At 45.1% G+C, this 20,503-nt stretch overlaps 2 protein-coding genes across 2 annotated transcripts in view; one reads left to right on the forward strand and one right to left on the reverse strand.

Annotated features, from left to right (window-relative positions):
• The first annotated feature begins 1,313 nt into the window (after window positions 1-1,313).
• LOC111972310 (ras-like protein family member 11B) lies at window positions 1,314-3,866 on the forward strand. The gene is made up of 3 exons (XM_023999299.2): window positions 1,314-1,606; window positions 1,749-1,885; window positions 2,578-3,866. The coding sequence occupies exons 1-3, from the start codon at window positions 1,495-1,497 to the stop codon at window positions 3,076-3,078; spliced, it is 750 nt and encodes a 249-aa protein (XP_023855067.1). The 5' UTR covers window positions 1,314-1,494; the 3' UTR covers window positions 3,079-3,866.
• Window positions 3,867-5,043: 1,177 nt separating this feature from the next.
• LOC111972308 (sec1 family domain-containing protein 2) overlaps window positions 5,044-20,503 on the reverse strand; it is a 164,314-nt gene continuing 148,854 nt past the window's right edge. Inside the window, exons 6-9 of the mRNA XM_023999298.2 lie at window positions 17,832-17,977; window positions 12,456-12,590; window positions 8,172-8,291; window positions 5,044-5,599 (exon numbers count right to left, since the gene is read on the reverse strand). Of these exons, the coding sequence (XP_023855066.1) occupies window positions 5,507-5,599; window positions 8,172-8,291; window positions 12,456-12,590; window positions 17,832-17,977 (494 nt within the window). The 3' untranslated portion in view covers window positions 5,044-5,506. The remainder of the gene's footprint in view (window positions 5,600-8,171; window positions 8,292-12,455; window positions 12,591-17,831; window positions 17,978-20,503) is intronic.

Consider the following 20,503-nt stretch of genomic DNA (forward strand, 5'->3'; position numbering starts at 1 on the left):
AGACAAGTACAGTCAATGAGTCTCTAAATAGGACAACTGTAAAACAAATACCTTTCTACTTTCCTGTGTAGCCTATGTACTGTGATATTTTAGAAACAGAGGCCTGCACACTCATTAACTCCACCTCCGCCTTTATTAATAAACACGAAGATCCTTGCAGGCAGTTCTAGCTTGTATGGCTCCCTGGGCGACCCGATTTTGAACAAACCAGAAAAAAATGCAACAATATGTCTGTGAAACTATATATTCACAGTATTATGAATGAATTGTAGTTTATTTGGTAGCATTTTGTAGTGTGACTGATTGTACTAATTGCATTAGTACTGTACAATGTTAGAGGTGCGCTATTTGATAGATTCCCCGCTTCCCCTACCTCGGGCTTCCAGTGGGGAGACCTGAGGTCAACCTACTCCCGCCCCCCTCCCCATCTCGTATTTCTGAGTGGGAGACCTTCCCAGGCAACTAGAATCAGGGCGCCCACTCCGACAAGGTTAATTGACCCACAGTCCCACACGGTGACATGATATCATTGACGTGATGCGCAAATGTGCGATAGAAAACCGATAGCGCCAATGTCACCATTCCGATTATTTTTTGTGCGGCGCCTCGTGCTTCCCCCGAAAGATGTCGCCTTGGTTGGCTGCCCATGTCGCCTATACCTAAATCCGCCACTGCTTGCAGGATCGAAATGTTGTGGGTTTATTCATAAGGGCACGTGGTGGACTTTACGAGTGTGCGGGCTGTATTACTTTTATAACAAATTTTCCCAGCCCTGCACCCCACTATAGGATGTGCGTTTGATCACACTTTACCTGTGATGTTTTAGATTCTCCTTGCAGATGTGCAATGTGCATCTGTGTGCACGTGGTCATTATATTCTTATTTTTTTTCTTATACTTAGGCCCAAATAACTTTTTCGATAAGTTTGGTTTCTATTGAGGATCAATAATTATACTATAATCTCATTCACCATTTTTTCACGTGTTTTGGGTATTATAAAATGTCATATATCTGGTCAATTCCCAGCGCCCCAGTCCCTCTACAGTAGCTATTAAGACTTATTCTGTATACGAAATTATGTTTTGTTAAGAACTGACCCACCTGTTTGTTGCACGGGGCATTCTTTTTATTTATTTTTTTGCCACTTTTTCTCCACAATTTCGTGGTATCCAATTGGTAGTTACAGTCTTTTTCTCCTTGTGTTTGGCTCCCGGATCCACGTGAAAGGAGGCAGGGTGCCGAGAGAGCCTGCTGTTGCCACTAGCCAATCAGCATTGACCATTTCTTTGGCACTATAAATCCAACGGGCTTTCACATCTTGCAGTATTCACAAAGTCAGCTCCAGTTTGGAAGGAACGGCGGACAAGAGAGTGGTTTTCTGAAGCTGCTATAAGGGCTTACTTTAGGTATTTACAAACTATTTTACGAAACATAATTTGACAGAGCTGAATAGATTTTTTGCATCATCTTAAACTGAACGAGGATTTAGTAAAAATGCGTCTGATCCAGAACATGTCAACCATCGCGGAGTTTGCGACCCCAGAGTGCCCGTCCAACGGGAACATCAAAATAGCGGTGATCGGGGGCAGCGGAGTTGGAAAAACAGGTACATTGAAAAATCAATTGGACTTATCTAGAGTTTTTTGTTTTACTGTTTGAACTTGTTCGTTTATGTTAACTGCATTTGAGAAATGTATTTATAAATTCATAGACCATTTGATTAATGTTATGGTCGTCTTCTCTTCCAGCTCTGGTAGTAAGATTTCTAACAAGGCGCTTCATCGGCGACTACGAGAGAAACGCAGGAAACCTTTATTCAAGAGAGGTCCAGGTGGACGGAGGAGAACAAGTAGCCATCCAAGTCCAGGACACGCCGGGTGTTGATGTAAGTTCACCATCTGCCTTTTGCGACACAAACTCTTCCAAAATCGGCTCACTCAGCTTGAATTGAACGCTCGAGACGTCTGCTTGTGCGTGCCTACAAATCAACACCATTTAGGCTAGTCTTCTATTTAGGCTAGTCTTCCATTTAGGCTAGCTTCTGATCAGTATAGGGTTGTTTTAGGAATAGATCATTATTTAATCCTACCATCAATCAGTATCTACAGTCGTTCTATTACTCTAGTAGGCTATGAGAAGTCTCTGAGATTTCTGTGTAGAGTTCCTCCCTCCCTGGTCTGGGCTTTGGTCCAAACCCGCAGGTTTTTTATTACTGAAGTACATAGACTTGTAGTCTAGCCATCTAATTTCCCATTTCTATTCAGTGGATGTCTGAGCCAGGGGTAAATGATACCCCACTCCTGGCTCCTCAATCAACCTCACCTAGTTCCCCTTCACTCACTCAGCAGCCACAGGAGAGAGTAGGCTTGGGGCAGGAGAGGAGTTAAGTTACTCCCACTGGCTGACTAGACTACAGCACTCCATTCAGTAGAACAGACCTGTTGCATAATGATGGGAATATTTGATCTGGTCTCAATTTAAATCCCATAGCTGTCCAGGGTGTATTATATAATGTTCATCAAATGGGTTCCAATGCAACAGTTCTCTAACCATGATCTCCTCCTTTTGTCTCCTCAGCTGACGGGTAACGGCCTCAGCATCCCTGATCATGTGACCTGCTCCATCCAATGGGCTGATGCCGTGGTGCTGGTCTACTCTGTGACCGACCGCCATAGCTTTGATCTGATTGGCCAGTTGCACCAGCTGGTGGCCCGAGCGGGTGGGGCCAACGTGCCACCTGTCATCCTTCTGGCCAATAAGGCGGACCTGCTGCATATGAGGCGGGTGGATGCCGAGCAGGGCCCCCTGCTGGCGGCAGCGCTGGGCTGCTCCTTCTACGAGGTGTCAGCCAGCGAAGACTACAGCCAGGTACATGGAGCCTTCCACAGGCTGTGCTGCCACATGGCCAAACAGCAGCCCGCAGCCTCTCTGTCCTCCCACACCACCTCCAGCGGCGCGGCTGAGAAGAAGGGACGCTCACCCCTTATCCCCAGGCCCAAGTCCCCCAACATGCAGGACCTGAAGAGGCGCTTCAAGCAGGCCCTGTCGGCTAAAGTCAGGACTGTCACCTCTGTGTGAGAAGGACTTGGGTTCGTCTACTACACAACGTGGTCCAGAGTGGCTACTGGAAATAAATTAAGTGAGGAGAATAGAGGGCAGAGAAGATTCCTGTGCCTTGTTTGTGACTTCTCAATATGGCTGGAGCAGCCTGACTTGCGATGAGCAGCAGAGACAAAATGGAGGCTCAACTCTGACCCATGTTCACTCTGACAGCGGAAATGACCAGTGGGGTGGACAGGTGTCAGCCTGTTTGCCACCGTCACTCCTGTCCTGTCTGAGACTGTTCACTGACGTCTGCTATGAGACAGCAGCTGGGAGGTGTTGGTATGTCAGCCCACCAGAAGGGACAAAGAGGGAAGCTGTCCTTGAGCTGAATGAAGCCCAGATACTCCACGTGTGAACACTATCTCATATCTTCTCCTGGCAACAAAAGCCGTGAAGGACACTGCACAGAAAAAAAAAAAAAAAGCTGTTATTGTGACTTTTTTTTGTTCAGGCTGCCACTGCTTGGCAATGCTGAGAGAACACTCATTGTCAGACACGCCAAGCACTTGAGTCAGCGCGCTGTGTTTTCACTGTTACATTTCTCGTCTGTCATTATCTCCAGTTCCCCAGTGCATTCTTGTACAGCAGGCAACCATCATTTTGCACATCATGGTCGTGAACTATGAGAGGAAGGCAGGATCACTGTGGGGCAGCATAGATTGGACACTGGGGTGTTGGGTTTCTGTGATGCACTTTAAGAAAGCCAAATGGCTTACTTATATTTATTTGTTATACTTCTGAAAATAAAATGATAGAATTCATGACGACTCTTGTCTTCTGACTATAACCTCTTGAGTAAAATACACGGACATACTTTTATACAGGCCAGGTTTGAACCAGGTACACACAGACTTGGATTATAGGGGAGGGTCTGTGTGCATACACTATTTACAATGAAGCCATTTTTGAACAATAACATGTCCCAGGTTTAGGAACAGCCTGGCCTAAGACTCAATCACGCCCCATCTCTTAACTCCACAGAGAATTCTGAAACTTGTGAGAAGACTGGTTGATCAATGACTGGCTCCACAGAATTAGCATATACCATCTAAGTGGGAGGAAGGCTATTAAAGTATAATCCATGTTCTATTCTACCACAGCAGTGGGTGTAGAATGCACAAAAAAACAGTGTGACGGCTGTTTGACTCATCCATAGATACAGATCTTTAAAGGGCAATTACACCATCTCAGTGAAAACAGCACATTTCGTAGAACTTTAAATCTATATATTTCTTTCTAACGGATTACATTTAAACAGATTTTCAAACACCGATTTGTGGGGAGCACTCTGGCTAAACTTTTTGCAGGTTTTGAAAATCACAACTTTCAATCCTACTGTCAGAGAAGCATTTTTTAGGACCTGTATCTTAACCAGAGATCATAGAAACCAGCTGTTTTCACACACGTACACTGGTTTGGTGCTGCAGATAATGAATATAAGGTTCAAAAGTAGCCTAATTGTCCTCTAACATGACAGCTACAACTGAGCACCACCATTGTCTTACTATGATGTCACAGGAAGGTGGGCAGTGACTGACAGGACAGCTGTGATAGCATTGAGGTGGTTGTGTGAACGTCAGGATTACAACATGACTGATCATGTCATTGTCAGGGCAACAAATATCACAGCCACCACACAACAGTATTATTGTGATGTCACAGAGGGGGTGATGTATGTTTGTGGTGTCAGGTCAGGGTTGTAATGTGCATAGAGACATGGCTCTAATTCTCGCTGCTCTCCTCTCTGCATACTGAACGGCTGGTTGTTGACACACCAACACCAGGACGCCTCACGTTACTTCACACTCTCACCTCTAATGAGCTCACACATACTATAGGACTGTTCGCACTTCAGTTAGTGCCACAGCCAGAACAACCCTACAACACACACACACACACTAACCAACTAGCATTCAAGAACTTTCCATTTCACATGGATGAGTTTCACAAATATACAAGATTTATTCAACGTATTCAGATGGAATGTAAAACAAAACATGTATTGAAGTAACTTGATTTGAATGTCATCTGTCTGTTTGGCGTTGAGCTTCGAGACCAGATTACACCAGATTGGATCACGTTTACATTCTGTACAGTTTGGAATAAGAGAATCCATAGGTACCTAAGTGTTGACTTACAACGTGATTTGGGGAGTACAAGGGAAGGGAGAGGACTCTAACGTAACACAACTGAAGTAAACATTTGGGAATGCCTTTGAAAAAAGCCTAAGTAGATCATCTGTTTTTTCCTGTAGTCGAATTCATAAACCTCCACCTCTGCTCACCACACCCACGACTCCATTACCAAACCACACAATCTCACTGGAGCCTCTCATTTCTCCTGTCCACACCGTAAGAGCGGTAGGTGTTGGTGGAGTGTGTGTGTGATCCTTTTTCCGTGCTCACACACCAATATCTGGCACCAGTCTTTGGGTGGTGAAGAGCAGCTCGGGGACGTCTGTGGGTCTCAACAGTCTGGTGGAGAGGACCAGCACCTGGGAACAAGCGCAGACAGACAGACAGAGTCAGACTGGCCAGTGGCTACATCAGCAAAGGAGAAAAACAACAGTTGCTGTGTGTTCAGACCATTGGTTCAGACAACTGGAGAAAACGTCCTACTTAAAATAAGCAGATGCTGAATGTACATGGAAGGCGCAACAATCTCTCAATTAAAATAATGCAAATGGATTTACATAGAGATTACGTTTATTGCACCTTCTGTCCACATTCAGTATATGACCCAATGACTCAGTTTAGACATTAAGCAAATCCAGGCTATTCATTTTGAACTGGATTTGAAAAAAGATATCTGTATCATTAATCCAAACAAAACTATTGTCTGACTGCATTTAAATCTGGGTTATTTCATGACCAAGTCCTTAGATGACCTCTATGTTCCTGGAAGCCAGCCTTGATCAGAACACTACTAAAGGCAGACAGACGGAGCAGCCTGAATGGGTTGGGGTCAGAGTATGTGGGCTGAGGTCAGACTGTGTGTGGGCTGCTGGCTTCAGGATGAGGGTCCTACAGTACAGTAAGAGCGTCTCTTCTGTTGTTCTGATTCGAGATGTATTCATTTATTCATCAGGCTTTGATGCTGCTCAGGCCTTTCATCCCCTCTGAACTCCATTATACATCCCTTTCATTAGCACAGCTAGCCACGGATTAGACTGTACTGCACTACACTGGCACACAGTTCACTAAGCATGTACACACAATGTACAATACACACTGATGTTTAGCATGTGGTTGAGATGCATTACCACACTCAAAACAGCCAAACACACACAATGGCTTGGCACTTACTGTACGTGTCTATATAACAGGATTTCCTTTTACCGCTGCACTATCCATTGTCTGTCACCTGAGGATATGGGTCATTGTGTGTGTGTGTGTGTGTGTGTGTGTGTGTGTGTGTTTGTCGGGTTATATAATATCTAGCTACTCTTGACTTTCTTCCAGGGCAGATGAAGGAACATCGTCAACTCAGCACCCAGATTTTTGTGGTCGCCCCCTCCCTGCTTCTCGCTGCATTTTCTGCTCAGGTTCCTCTTTTGATATGTCCCTCAGACTCTGATGACAAACCCATCACAGAGTGTTATGTAACGACACTGAGCCACAACCTGGAGAGCTGTAGCCTAAACAACACATCAATACCACAGCAGCGTAGTCTGCACCTGGCCTCTCACATCTCCTCTCCTTTGATCCATTTACATCACCCTCCCTCTCTCGTCTCTCCATCGGCTCCACTCCCTCTCTTCAACCCCTCCCCTCTCTCCAACCCCCCCCCTCTCTCCAACTCTCCCTCTCTCTTCTCCCTCCTCCCTCTGCCTCCAATCCCTCCTCCCTCTCTCCAATCCCTCCCTCCCTCTCTCCAATCCCTTCCTCTCTCTCTCCAACCCACCCCCTCTCCAACCCCTCCCTCTCCCCAACCCCTCCCTCCCCTCCCTCTCTCCAACCTCTCCCTCTTCTCTGCCAATCCCTCGCTCCCTCTTCCAATCCCTCCCTCCCTCTCTCAATCCCTCCTCCCTCTCATCCAATCCCCTCCCTCCTCTCTCTCCAATCCCTCCCTCCCTCTCTCCAATCCCTTTCCCTCCTCTCTCCAATCCCTCCCTCCCTCTCTCCAATCCCTCCTCCCTCTCTCCAATCCCTCCCCCTCTCTCTCCAATCCCTCCCTCTCTCTCTCCATCCCCTCCCCTCTCTCCAATCCCTCACTCCCTCTCTCTCCAATCTCCCCTCCCTCCCTCCCTCTCTCCAATCCTCCCTCCTCTCTCCAATCCCTCCCTCCAATCCCTCCCCCCTCTCTCTCCAATCCCTCACTTCCTCTCTCCAATCCTCACTCCCTCTCTCCATCCCTCACTCCAATCCCTCCCCCCTCTCTCCAATCCCTCACTTCTCTCTCCAATCCTCACTCCCTCTCTCCAATCCCTCACTCCTCTCTCCAATCTCCCCCTCTCCAATCCCTCATCCCTCTCTCCAATCCCTCCCTCTCTCTCTCCAATCCCTCGCTCACCTCTCTCCAATCCTCCTCCCTCTCTCCAATCCTCCCCTCCTCTCTCCAATCCTCCCTCCCTCTCTCCAATTCATCCCCCCTCTCCTTTCAAATCCCTCCCTCCCTCTCTCCAATCCTGCCCTCCCTCTCTCCAATCCCTCCCTCCCTCTCTCCAATCCCTCCCCCCGTCTCTCCCTCTCTCCAAAATCCCTGCATCCCCCCTCTCCTCAAATCCCTTCTCTCTCTCTCCAAACTCCCTCCTCCCTCTCTCTCTCCAATCCCTTCCTCTCCCTCTCCCCCCCTCTCTCCAATCCCTTCCTCCCTCCCTCTCTCCAATCCCCCCCTCCTCTAAATCCTCTTCCTCCCCTCCCTCTCCAATCCTCCTCCCTCTCTTCCAATCCCTCCCCTCCCTCGTCTCCAATCCCTCATCCCTCTCTCCAATCCTCCCTCTCTCCAATCCCTCCCTCCCTCTCTCCAATCCCTCCCTCTCTCTCTCCAACCCCTCTCTCTCTGTGTTGTTTGTTTGACACAAGCTCTCCCAGATAAATTAAGAGCAGCAAGCCGGGGTCTCTCACCTGTGTGCCCGGCTTGTGGGCGGAGACTACCTCGCGGATCAGGCGGAGCTCAGAGGGAGTGACTCCTCCCACCAGGAAGAGAAAAAGCAGGCCGTGGTCGCTGGGGTGTGGCCGGCTCACCTAGAGCGGGGTTAGGGATTGGGATAAAAAGAACACGACAGAATTAGCTCATGTAATTTGAACGGAACAAGCTAACCATAACATAATTGAAGGTTATGTTATGGTTGGTGAGCAGAAACTCTGAAGACAAACTCTGATCTGTGGAGCCAGATTACAGTTCAGCATAAACTGACTCACTCTCTCTCTTCCTCTCTCTGTCTCTCTATATGTCACTACCCCCTGGGCAAAAACTGGTTGAATCAACGTTTTCCCCACGTAATTTCTATGTGATGACTGAGTCAAAGTGGAAAACTCATGGGATTTGCTAAAAGCTACCAACGTAAGGAGGGCATTTTGTCTTTTCTTTACCTAACGTTTTACCTAGATCAAATGACATTGCAATTTTGTGTTGATTTCATTCACAATAGTTGACAACTCAACCAAATGTAAATCAAAACGAGACATTAAACCGATGTATGTGCCCAGTGGGCCTCCCCTTCTGTCCTTCAGTCTTTCCTCTCTCTGGTCTGAGTCACTGCCCAACACAGTGGTCAGAATGCACTATTCAGTCGAAGGCTTTAAACAACACTCATTCCAGACATACACGGATTTGTACATGAGTGTGAGTCAGAGGGTCTGGTGAGCGTGCTGTGTGTGATTGGTTGGCCTATGGATAATGGCTGTGCTCTATTGGCTGGGAAGCGGCGTCAAGGTCACATCTGCAGTCTTCGAATAATAACCGTACAATCAAAGCTGCAGGGGGGTGGGACTGGTCCTGCATGGCCTGACATGTGCATCAGGGCTGTTTGCCTGGGCTGGCTCAACATGTGTCTCAGAGTAGGTAGCGTGTATATATGAGTGTGTGTGTTTACGTTTAAATATTTGTGTGGATGTGAGACTGAACATGTGTGTGCAATGTTGTAGGTCAGATGGGTATGGGTCTTTGTGTTCATTTTGTATGAGTCTTTGTATGCGGGTGTATGGATTTGTGTATTAGCTATACCAGTACACACAGAACAGCAGACAAAAACACAGCATCTACATGTGCATCATTAAAGAGGTATAAACACCTGCCCTCCATCAGGTAACACACACCCACTGTACTCTAGCAACAACCAAGTGTTGGATACATGTGTATAAGTGAGAGGGGGGGGGAGAAGAGAAAGGGAAGAGAAGAGAAGCGAACATAATAACCAAATTAGAAATGTAATTTTACATGAAGTAAACTTGTGTGACTTGCTTCAGCTGTTTAAAAGTATTTTCATGGTAGTTGAAGAAGATTGTTTTCAGTGCTGGTTCTAGCCTTTTTGGGGGTCCTAAGCGGGATTTGGTTGCAACCCCCTAAGGGGGTGTGTACCTGGGTATGTGTGTACCCTGCCACATTTCATGAAATTCTACTCATTTTGCCATGGGGCAGAGATGTTTTTGCAGTTTTAAAGCTCATTTCTACAATTCTACACATGTTAATGATATCTGAGGTGAGAGTGACAAAATTAATCAATGGGGGCCCACTGGAGGTCAGGGCCCCTGGGCACGTGCCCATCGGTATTCAGCCATGATTACTTAAAAGTTTAGATAACTGGCTTGACTAACATACAAATCAAAAAATAGTTAGCTGACATGGTTAATTGAGTGAATACTGATACATTCACTGTTCATGAGAGAAACTGCTGATGCAAAACCAAATTTGCACCTCGTGTATTCTACTATTCTAACTCTCAATTGTAAGTTGAGACCCTGACTGAGTTACAAAACCCCCCAAAACAAATATACACAAATAATTGGAGTCGGGCCCTGTTTGTTTTAGTTAAGCGAACCAGTCATGCTTTACATTTTGTACTATCTTCGATTGGTAGAAGATATTTCTGTTCTGATTTCAGATTATATATATTTTAAAATATCTAGATATTCTTTCAGCTTACAGCACTTGATATTACCAGATGGACCTCCATCCAAGTACTAACCAGGCCCGACGATGCTTAGCTACCGAGATCAGGCCTGTTCAGGGTGGTATGGACCAGGGTGGTATACCCCATTTTCTCCCTGATTTCAGGTTTGAATAGCAGAGAAGTAGACTAAGATTTCATACCCTCTACGTTTTTGTCTAACTTGTTGGGAAAGTGGTCAAAGTAGCTGATTTGTGTCAAAAGTCACATTGTTTACTAATTGTCTCATTCTTAGAATGTGCTCCCACAGTGCTATAATTAAGCAATAAGTAATCTTGGTTAAACCAGAACTAAAGTCTTGCGCAATTGGTCAGATGCTCGATTCAATTTAAATCAAATCACATTTTATTGGTCACATATCCAGTACAAGTCAAAAGTTTGGACACACCTACTCACTTAAGAGTTTTTCTTTATTTGTTTACTATTTTCTACATTGTAGAATAATAGTGAAGACATCAAAACTACGAAATTACACACGTGGTGCTGATGTTGCCAACTTCAGCTAACTCAGTCACGTCAAATATTGCACCTTGAATGACAGTAAATTAGCTAAATTTTCATTTGTTTGAACTTTTTTTTCTATTGTCATTGACTTGAATATATCCATAATAATGACATTGATGCGTGATTTCAGCTGGCTCAGAAAAAGTTGATGTCTCGTCTGGACACCGTTTGTTCTCTATGGTACAGTACATTGTTTCCGAGGTCGGAGAGGCAGACACCTAGGCTTATATTAACCTCCGCTGCACCAAACTAAATGCCAGGCTGGAAGGGGAAATGTGTGCGAGTTGAGAGAAATACAACAGATGATTCAGACAGCAGTGTAAACATGATGATATTCTTATAGAGGCGCAGCGATAATGCAGGTGGAACTGTTAGCAGGCCTGTGTCTGTGAATACAGCATGGCTTGGAATGCTGCTTGTCCAATCAGTATCCAGGATCCAAACAACCCGTTTTAAATTGAGACATTTCGGGAGGTTCCATGGCAGTTCATTCAACAGCGGGAATGAAGCTTAATGAAAGCAGTGGATGCAGTTACTAAAACAGCTGTACTTCTTGATTGGTTCAGATCCTCTGTTCTGATTTCAGATTGGAAAAGCAGAGAAGTTGACTAAGACTTCATATGTCCTATGTTTTTGTCCAAGTTGTTGGGAAAGTGGTGAAATGGTAGTTGCTTCAAAAAGTTGAGAGGAAAGGTAGATGCGGTTACTAAAACAGCTGCACGTCTTGATTGGTCGAAGTTATTTCTGTCCTGATGTCAGATTTGAGTAGCAGGGAAACAGACTAAGATTTCTCCTCCACGTTTTTGTCCAAGTTGTTGGGGAAAGTGGTCAAAACTGCAGTTTTTTTTTGTTGAGTGGAAAAGTAAATCAGAAATAAGTTGTACATGATTTAAAGTGCGGCTGCTGAAGCCAGCCACACAAACTACTGTGAAGACAAAAAATAACACTTCTCCATACACTCACTCAAACACATTAACACATACTCCCTGTTTGCGTGAGTTAAAAGCGTGCTGCTGACAGACATTGTCTCCGGCAGACTGAATCAGAGTGGCATGAGGTTTACAGCGGCGGGGGGCTGAGAAGGAGCCAGGGAGTCTGTACGACTCACAGTCTGTCTAAACAAGACATCACGAAAACTCTGCGATCAAACACGCAGCACATACCCACCTTCACCTAGAGTACATCTACACATGCACACAGTGAAAGCACATTATGTTCTCTCCAGACTAGAGGGTGTACACTGCATGTGTTTTATGGTTAAAGCTTATACTGTAACGGTACAGAGGTCTTATAGAAAAGTAGTTTTATGGCATAGTCGGTGAGTTTTATATGCATGTTTTACTGGATGGAGGGTGTGTATAGGATGACTATAGAGATTGTATGGTTCAGAGAAAGTTACTTTGATGGTATGGACTTTCTTGTTGGCTGTCTGTTTGGGTCTTCATTTCTGTGAAACCAGGCCATGTTACACAACCAGTCTAATTCTCTATGCAGGCCAGTCACCAGTCTAACTAATACCAGATGTGGGGAAGTCAGACTGCTGGCGGAAAGGAGTCTGTAGTGTATATACCTTACCCACAAGCCCAAATCTCCATATCCCCTGTGCCAAATCTACATAAACCTCTGGCCCAATCTCCATATCCAACACATCTCAGCCAAATATGACCCTTTCATAACTAGACCTCTCACGTGTGTGTGTGTGTGTGTGTATATGTGTGTTGGTCCAGTCTCTCACCTTCATAAACATACTGAAGCCAGTCTTGAGCAGGTCGGTGAGGCCTCCAGACATGTGTTCTATGTCGGGACACTCAGGTCTGTCTGGGTGGAAGATCTCCTCCAGAACCTGTCTGAGGAACGGACGGTACGTCGCCTGTAGAACACACAGGAACACAGAGGAACACAGAGGAACACAGAGGAACAGGGCCATTCAAAACATAGTACACATACATCACTAGTTAGCGGCTGGCGATTAAAAGCCTGTTCCCAGTCCTGTTGCTTTTTCCTTGTGAGTTATGACATATTGACAACAAAGTGGATGGGGAGCGATATATAGCACGGGGACTGTTATATGGTTGTAAATTGAGTGGTACTATGTATTAGGTCTTTGTGCTAGTTAGGTATCTGTGAGTTGTGTCTGTCTGGGTTGTTAGAATAAAGAAAGAGGGTTTGTGTGTGAAGAACCCTCATCAGTGGTGTGACCAACGATGTACAGTATATAGAAACCCTGGATTGCTAATGCTACGTATTGGCCAATTAGAAGATTTGAAGCCACCGGCCGCCATATTGGTACTCCCCAGAATGAGCGGTCCTTCATAGGAATGAAGGGAATTCTACAGTATTTCAATAAAATGTTTCAAGGACAAAATCAAGTGTATTTTTGTATTTCTTTGTTGAGGTGGGGACAGTAATATTAGTAAAAAAAAGTTGAACTTAATTTAAAATAATTAATTAAGGTGTCTGTAATAGAATATACTTGTCACAAAAAAAACAATGAAGGAGAACCAAGATGGCTGCACGGCGGCTTCAATACAGCGCCCCCTGTCAGCCATCCAGGGTTTATGCACATCATTACTGGACGGATGAGAGACTCTGTGATGTGATTAACTATGAAGGAGATTTATAAACCCCTCACCTCTTTAAGGCAGGCCTCTCATTGAATTTAGGATGGTCCATGCAGATGAGATGATGGTATTGAGTTGTTTATGAACGGGGCACTGTTGCTCGGGATGAAAATAACTTGTTTTCAGTTATGAGCCAGTGTGTTGTGGTGGGTATTGCTAAAGACAAGTGTTTGTGTGTTAAGTGTTTGTGTGTGTGTACGTTGATGATTTTGGTCTGGAATAACCTTGTTGATTAGTGCACTGTGTTGAGTGTTGTGAGGCTCATACACTGATTGCACAGTCGGGCATGTCAGCCGGGCAGGCTGTTAGGCTGTTCGCTAGGTGAATATGGCTGAATAGTCAATGCGACGTGACCTAACCTGCTCCACCAAAACACCCAACCGCTACAGGCAGGGCATTCCGGTTAACCCTGGTAGAACAACATGCCCCTACAGATACACACCCAGGAGGTGTACATTTCCCAAGCTGCACACGTCATCACTGCCCTTTTAACACACACACACACACATACGCGCAGGTCGCAGACATGTACACACGCTCATCAACCCGACCCGGAGAGGAAGAGTTCGACTTTCTTCATTTAATAGCCCTTCGAGAGATATATTTATTCTACATTTATTCTATCCTTGCACACTAAGAGCACTCTATCCCGTCAACACGCTACTGCATTCAGTTCAAAAGTTCAACTCCAAAGTCCTGGGAGTGAACGAGGGCACTTTGAAAAGACCTACATGAATACAGTTATCGTCATGCTATGTTGTCGTCTTAGGTCTCTCTTTATGCAGTGCTGTGGTGTCTCTCGTGGCGTGGTGTGTGTTGAGCCCTATATTGCACCTGATAAAACACAATACTCAAGAATATTGCTTCCAGAGAAACACAGACAAGAGAGAGGAAAAACAAGAAATAGCGAATGAGTGAAAAAGAGAGAAAGGGAGAGAGAGTGCAAGGAATAAAGAGCGTAATTAATTGAATAAAGGTTTAATCTGCCCAGCTACCCAGGCCTATAAAGCTGCCCAGTTTTAGATGACAAGATAACCAGACCAAGGATTCAAGATGGAGTTTTTTATGTGAGAGAAGTTCCCCAAGTGAACAATGCAGCCCCAAAGTGTGGCAGAGCTTTATGAGAATACTCTGAATAGCAGGGCTTTATGAGAATACTCTGAATAGCAGGGCTTTATGAGAATACTCTGAATAGCAGGGCTTTATGAGAATACTCGGAATAGCAGGGCTTTATGAGAATACTCGGAATAGCAGGGCTTTCAGAACAGGTAGGTTATCTACTTTTGGTAAGGGGCTGCACACACGTATGCACACAAACACAACAACACACACAGAAACCAGTGTCAACACAGAGCAAAGGGCTCCATCCTCCTCTGCTTGACTCAGGTATGACACAGTAATACCCAGGTACACACCTCCTTCTGCCCCTCAGACATGGCCCCCTCACACCCGACAAAGTTCATACCGATTAATCAGCGAGATTAATCAGAGAGAGAGGGGGAGAGAGAGAGAGATGAGAGAGTAGAGAGGGGGGGGAGGGGGAGAGAGGAGAGAGAGAGAGAGAGAGGAGAGAGGAGAGGAGAGAGAGAGAGAGAGAGGAGGAGAGAGAGAGAGAGAGAGAGAGAGAGAGAGAGAGAGAGAGAGAGGGAGAGCGAGACAGAGAGAGAGAGAGAGGAGAGAGAGAGAGAGAGAGAGAGAGAGAGAGGAGAGAGAGAGAGAGAGAGAGAGAGAGAGAGAGAGAGAGAGGAGACAGAAGCACGAAGAGAGAGAGACAGAGAGAGAGAGAGAGAGAGAGAAACACACATTGGCCTACGCGTTCAAATGAAACAAACAAACCAATTCATTCATCTCCCCGTCCACCAACAAGACAAAAACAGTCCTTTAATACCTTCAGCTTAAGTCATCCCATCACTCCGGCCTCCCATGACATTTGAATTGAATTTCCCTGTTACTAATATATATTCATTCCCCCTGGGACTCACCTACTAAAGAGGAGGATAAACAGATCATCCACGCAAAACACCCACACCATCAACAACCGTATAATGAAGGTTAGAATGATTTGGTTTTATTAGTTGATATGAGTTACGATATGCCTTGTATTTGTATTATTTCTTTTAAATTCAGGCTGAATCAGCCTACTAAATGTTGATCTAGGATCCGGAGTCCCACTTTGTTATTTTGCTGAGCGCTTCCTGACGAATAGACGGACCTTCGTTTAGCCCCCGGATTAATAAGAGTCTTGTCAGACTCCTCAGGGAGAGTGGTTACTATAGCAATGGAAGAAAAATAGGATTTCATATGAGACGAGCAATGCCACTGCAACCTTCAAACCAAAACCAATATCCTCTCTACGCTTCTCAGAAGGGAGTTGTGCGTGTGTGTGTGTGTGTGTGTGCGCAGATAGATTAAATTGATAGGTCTTCTTGGAATTATCTCCCTGTTGCGGTCAATTTAGTTTCCCTTTTCACTTCCCCACTCCTCTACCTTGAGATGGACAAGATAGCGGTAATGAAATCACTGATGTGTCCTCTTCAAGCCGTCCATCCCAGTCATATGCTACCCTTCTACCTCCCTCCGGGCTAATCTAGCGAAAAATAAAGAAATATATATCTACACATATAAAGAAATATATATATATATATGGTGTGTATAGACAGTATGGACAGTATATGAATAGAAAAGGTGTGTATAGCAGTAGGGGTGTGTGTGCGCACTGTGATGTTCAGTTATGAGAGTAATATAATTCCTGCTCTATTCAGTAAAACTAATACGTATAGACACACGTGACAGAATGTGTGCAAAAAAAACGACACGCCAGTGTGCGCATGTTACAATGGGAATCACATACCGTACTGGTTAATTTGACAGATTTTTTTGTTGTTGAGATGACGACTTACGCAACATATTTATGAAAAAATTACGTCGGCCTACATGATGCACTCTTTAGTAAAAAAAAAACTAACTTAGGTGACAATGTGTTCTGTGCAAGAAGACATTTCTGTCAGGCCAAAGTCACACAATGTTCCCAGCCTGCCTCCGAAGGCCCCGGCCCCCAAAATCCGTTTAAAACACGTCACACTCCTTTAGTGCGTCTGACAGTCATAGAGATTGACAGACAGGAACAAAAAGAGCCGTGGAGACCTATTATGAAGTGTGCCATTACTTAGGAAAACGAGTAACTCTGACCCAGCTACTGAACTATTATTACTACGTGTCATTGTGTACAACAGGTAGGTCCTACATCCGCACATAAATCTGTCTCTGTTTAGGTCAATGTGCCCTTTGTCTCCAGCGTGAGTGTGAGTGTGTGTGTTCTTCAGTGTGGCACAGTGGGAGAGAATATGAGTGTATGCAGGCAGGTACTCAAGCCGATGTACTTAGAAACCTGAGCACTGGCAGTGGTTAGACTTGACATCGTGTTCTTCCACGCTGAGGAAAAGAACACGAGTCTAAAGTGTCTGAAAGAAAGAACACATGATAAAATGCCTCTCTCCTTCCTTGCTTTGGCACTGTTTGGTGCCAGCAGAACACAGAGACCTAGAATGCGGATAACCAGACGGGGGTTCGAATTTTCAATAACCTGAATGAAACATTATAATATATAACTCTTTGTGAGTGTAAAATCAAGACAATTCCAAATAAAGTGTGAAGGTACTGTCAGAGGTATTAAAAGCAGATGGGAGTGCAATATACATCATGGAATATATCATTCACAGGTACAGTGTGTGTGTGGCTGCCAGCCTGCAGTGCCCTCCTCCAAACACACAATAACTCACCCTGAAGAGGAGGAAGACGGTTTGTGTGTTACATAAGATACAGAGATACAGGGACAATGTGCCACTCTGACACTGATGCGAGAGACTCATTCAGAAGGCTGTGGCTCTGACGCAATTTACCGGAGGTGGCTTCAGGTAAATTAATGGACTGATGGCAATGTCATGTCCCACAAGGGTGTGTGTAAAAGGGGGCAGAAGAAAAGGGAGAATAATTGTCTTAAGTCTGTGGAGATACCTACTTTATCGGTGTCACGGGAGGCTGCTGAGTGGAGGACGGATCATAATAATGGCCAGAACGATGCAAATGGAATGACATCAAACACCTGGAAACCATGTGTTTGATGTATTTGGTACCATTCCACGAATTCAGCTCCAGCCATTACCATGAGACCATCCTCCCCAACTAAGGTGTCACAAACCTCCTGTGATGTATGTATGGGCAGAAAATGAATGAATAGTTGAACAGCTGAATAGACAAATGGAGATAGCCCCACATTCTGTACATTGTGGACAGAAACTCACTACTAGAAAATACAACAGTAATGTGTTCTGGAGGATGCTGTGGAGGCGTATGAGGTGTGTTAGTGAGGGATTGGGTTCCACAGTCACCTCCGAACACAGAACGCCTGTCTGATGTAATCCTAGACTGTGAGGGCGACCGCCAACACCGATGGCGTTGTTGAGTTGTGGGTAGTTGTGCGACTGACTGACCTGATGTACTCCATCGCTGGCTGTGTAGACGGAGGTGAACTGTTTGAGGTGGTCTCGGGCATGGCTCAACTCTTTGAGGGTCTCAAACACCCCCTCCACTGCTGTATGGGCCCTCTCCATAGTCAGCTCCTCAGGACTACCACACCCTGGGGAGGGAGAGGGAGAGAGAGTTTACACTATCATGCAGAATTCTAGTCATCAAGCATGTCTCTCAGAGATGGACAGAAACAGAACACGTTTTCTAGTTTCTAATGAATGAACTAGATTACCGCAATAAAGCCAGGAGAAGGAGTACAAGAGGCCTTTTATTTACCACAGAGAACCTCATGTTTATTTATTTTTACTTAACCTTTATTTAACGAGGCAAGTCAGTTAAGAACAAATTCTTATTTACAATGACGGCCTACGCCGGCCAGGCCCTAACCCAGACGACGCTGGGCCAATTGTGCGCCGCCCTATGGGACTCCCAATCACGGCCGGTTGTGATACAGCTTGGAATCGAACCAGGGTCTGTAGTGATGACTCTAGCACTGAGATGCAGTGCCTTAGACTGCTGCGGGACTCAGGAGCCCCCTGTGGCCCCATTTCAAAAGGGTGCCGTTGGCTAGGTGGGCAGGGGTAGGTAACGCTTGCACCTGCGTCTCTCCCCCTGCTAAGGAATTTTACATGAACATTTTAGTCATTTAGCAGACGCTCGTATCCAGAGCGACTTACAGGATCAATTAGGGTTAAGTACCTTGCTCGACAGATTTTTCACCTAGTTGGCTTGGGGATGCGAACCAGTAATCTTTCAGTTACTGGCTCAACGCTCTTAAGCGCTAGGCTACCTGCTGCCCTATGGAATGTGGTTGCCATTGGTTAATGAGAAGATCAGTTGTACTAAGACAGAAAATACATATAAAAGCAAACATGAAACCAAATGAGGAAGACAGCCACACTCTGCTCAGAGAGACAAACACCTGGGATGAATACTGCTACATACTGCAGACGACAGCATCAGGTCTACTGCCAAACAGTACACTTACATAAGATCATCTGGGGTTTTCTTCTCCTAATGGAACAGTTATATACAGTGCATTTGGAAAGTATTCAGACCCCTCGACTTTTTCCACATTTTGTTACATTACAACCTTTGGTCTAAAGTAAATAAAATAATTTTTTCTCCCTCATCAATCTACACACAATACTCCAAAATGATAAAGCAAAAACCAGTTAAAAAAATAAAAATAAAAATAAGGCTGTAACGTAACAACATTTTTTAAAAGTCAAGGGGTCTGAATACTTCCCAAATGCACTGTATGTAGACTACTAGCCTAGAGGTCAGAGTTCAGCCCAACAAAGCCTCCATATCAAAGGAATACTTTTCTACTACTGTCCCATCATTCTCTGAGTCCAGGGCTCGAAGCTTCTGTTTCCTCCCTAATAGGAAGACAACTACTGACCAACAGATTAACCCTGTGAATTGACTTCCTGTGAGCTCAGAGCAGAGAGCAAACCAATATAAACCCAGTAAACCCAATGTACAGAACAAGATAATTGGCTAAAAACAGTACATTGCAGTGATCTGGAGAAGACCAGCCCAAGCCATTCTGTTGTTTTTCTTAATGCAGATTGCACAACTTTCGATGGTTAAGTGAGCTGCCTGTTTTCTTGCTAGATAAGAATGTCCAGACAGCTAGGCTCTGACTGGGTTTTCTATCAAACCATGAAACAAAAGCAAAGCACTTAAATTAACCTTACATAACTACATTTAAGATCCCCTTCCCTCTTTGGGGGAAAGCACATAAGTACATTGTGTGTGTGTGTTTGTGTGTGAGTGTGTGTGTGTGTGTGTGTGTGTGTGTGTGTGTGTGTGTGTGTGTGTGTGTGTGTGTGTGTGTGTGTGTGTGTGTGTGTGTGTGTTGTGGTGTGGTGGTGTCCGTTTATGTGCAAGTGTGTCTACAGGCAAAAATCTCCATTCGCCATTAAATATTCATAAACACTTCTTCCAGAAGAAATCTCTTTGGTTCAAGCTCGCGCCAACAAAACTGAACTGGAGTTTTATGCCCATGTAGAATAAACCGACCTTTAACATTGGGATGATTTCGCCGATAACCGCCTCTGAAGTCTGTAGGATCTGTAATTTAAATCAACAGCGCAGGCCAGTTGTATTTTGGTCCGATCTATTTCGGAGTGGATATGTCCACATGGACTCCAACATCAACACAGAGATAATAAACACAGAGTGGACCTGACTCACTGCCAGGACTGTCAGGATTTCATCTGTGTTATATTAATGGTTATTGTAGTCCTTCTCCTCCAAATAGAGCTGATATCATATTTAGCCCTAGTGGGTGTGTTGATAGCAGTTGCTCGCTATTGGAATGTAAAGCGTCTCGCTCTGTTGCTTTCACTTCCCCATCAGTCGGCTGGGTTAGCTCATAGGAAACAGCCCAGCTCTCCTATCAGATGGACAGCATGTGAAGATGAAAGAGGGGTCAGATGTGGGGCTTTATCTTTCCAAAAACAGGAACATGGATGAAGACGGCTTGCCACAGGAGAGGCATTTGCAAAACCTACTTAAAAGGTGAGTGAGTGAGTGAGTGAGTGTGTGTTTGTGGTGGTGTGTTGTGTGTGTGTGTGTGGTGTGTGGTGTGTGTGTGTGTGTGTGGTGTGTGTGTTGTTGTGTGGAG

Source organism: Salvelinus sp. IW2-2015, linkage group LG13 (genome assembly GCF_002910315.2).
Source record: "Salvelinus sp. IW2-2015 linkage group LG13, ASM291031v2, whole genome shotgun sequence".
NCBI lineage: Eukaryota > Metazoa > Chordata > Actinopteri > Salmoniformes > Salmonidae > Salvelinus > Salvelinus sp. IW2-2015.

Excerpts from the sequence above, each read along its gene's own strand:
- LOC111972310 (XM_023999299.2), top strand. The coding sequence starts at position 1,495 with ATGCGTCTGATCCAGAACATGTCAACCATCGCGGAGTTTGCGACCCCA. Across the intron at positions 1,607-1,748 it reads CAGCGGAGTTGGAAAAACAG|CTCTGGTAGTAAGATTTCTA; the intron begins GTACATTGAAAA and ends CTTCTCTTCCAG. Across the intron at positions 1,886-2,577 it reads AGGACACGCCGGGTGTTGAT|CTGACGGGTAACGGCCTCAG; the intron begins GTAAGTTCACCA and ends TTGTCTCCTCAG.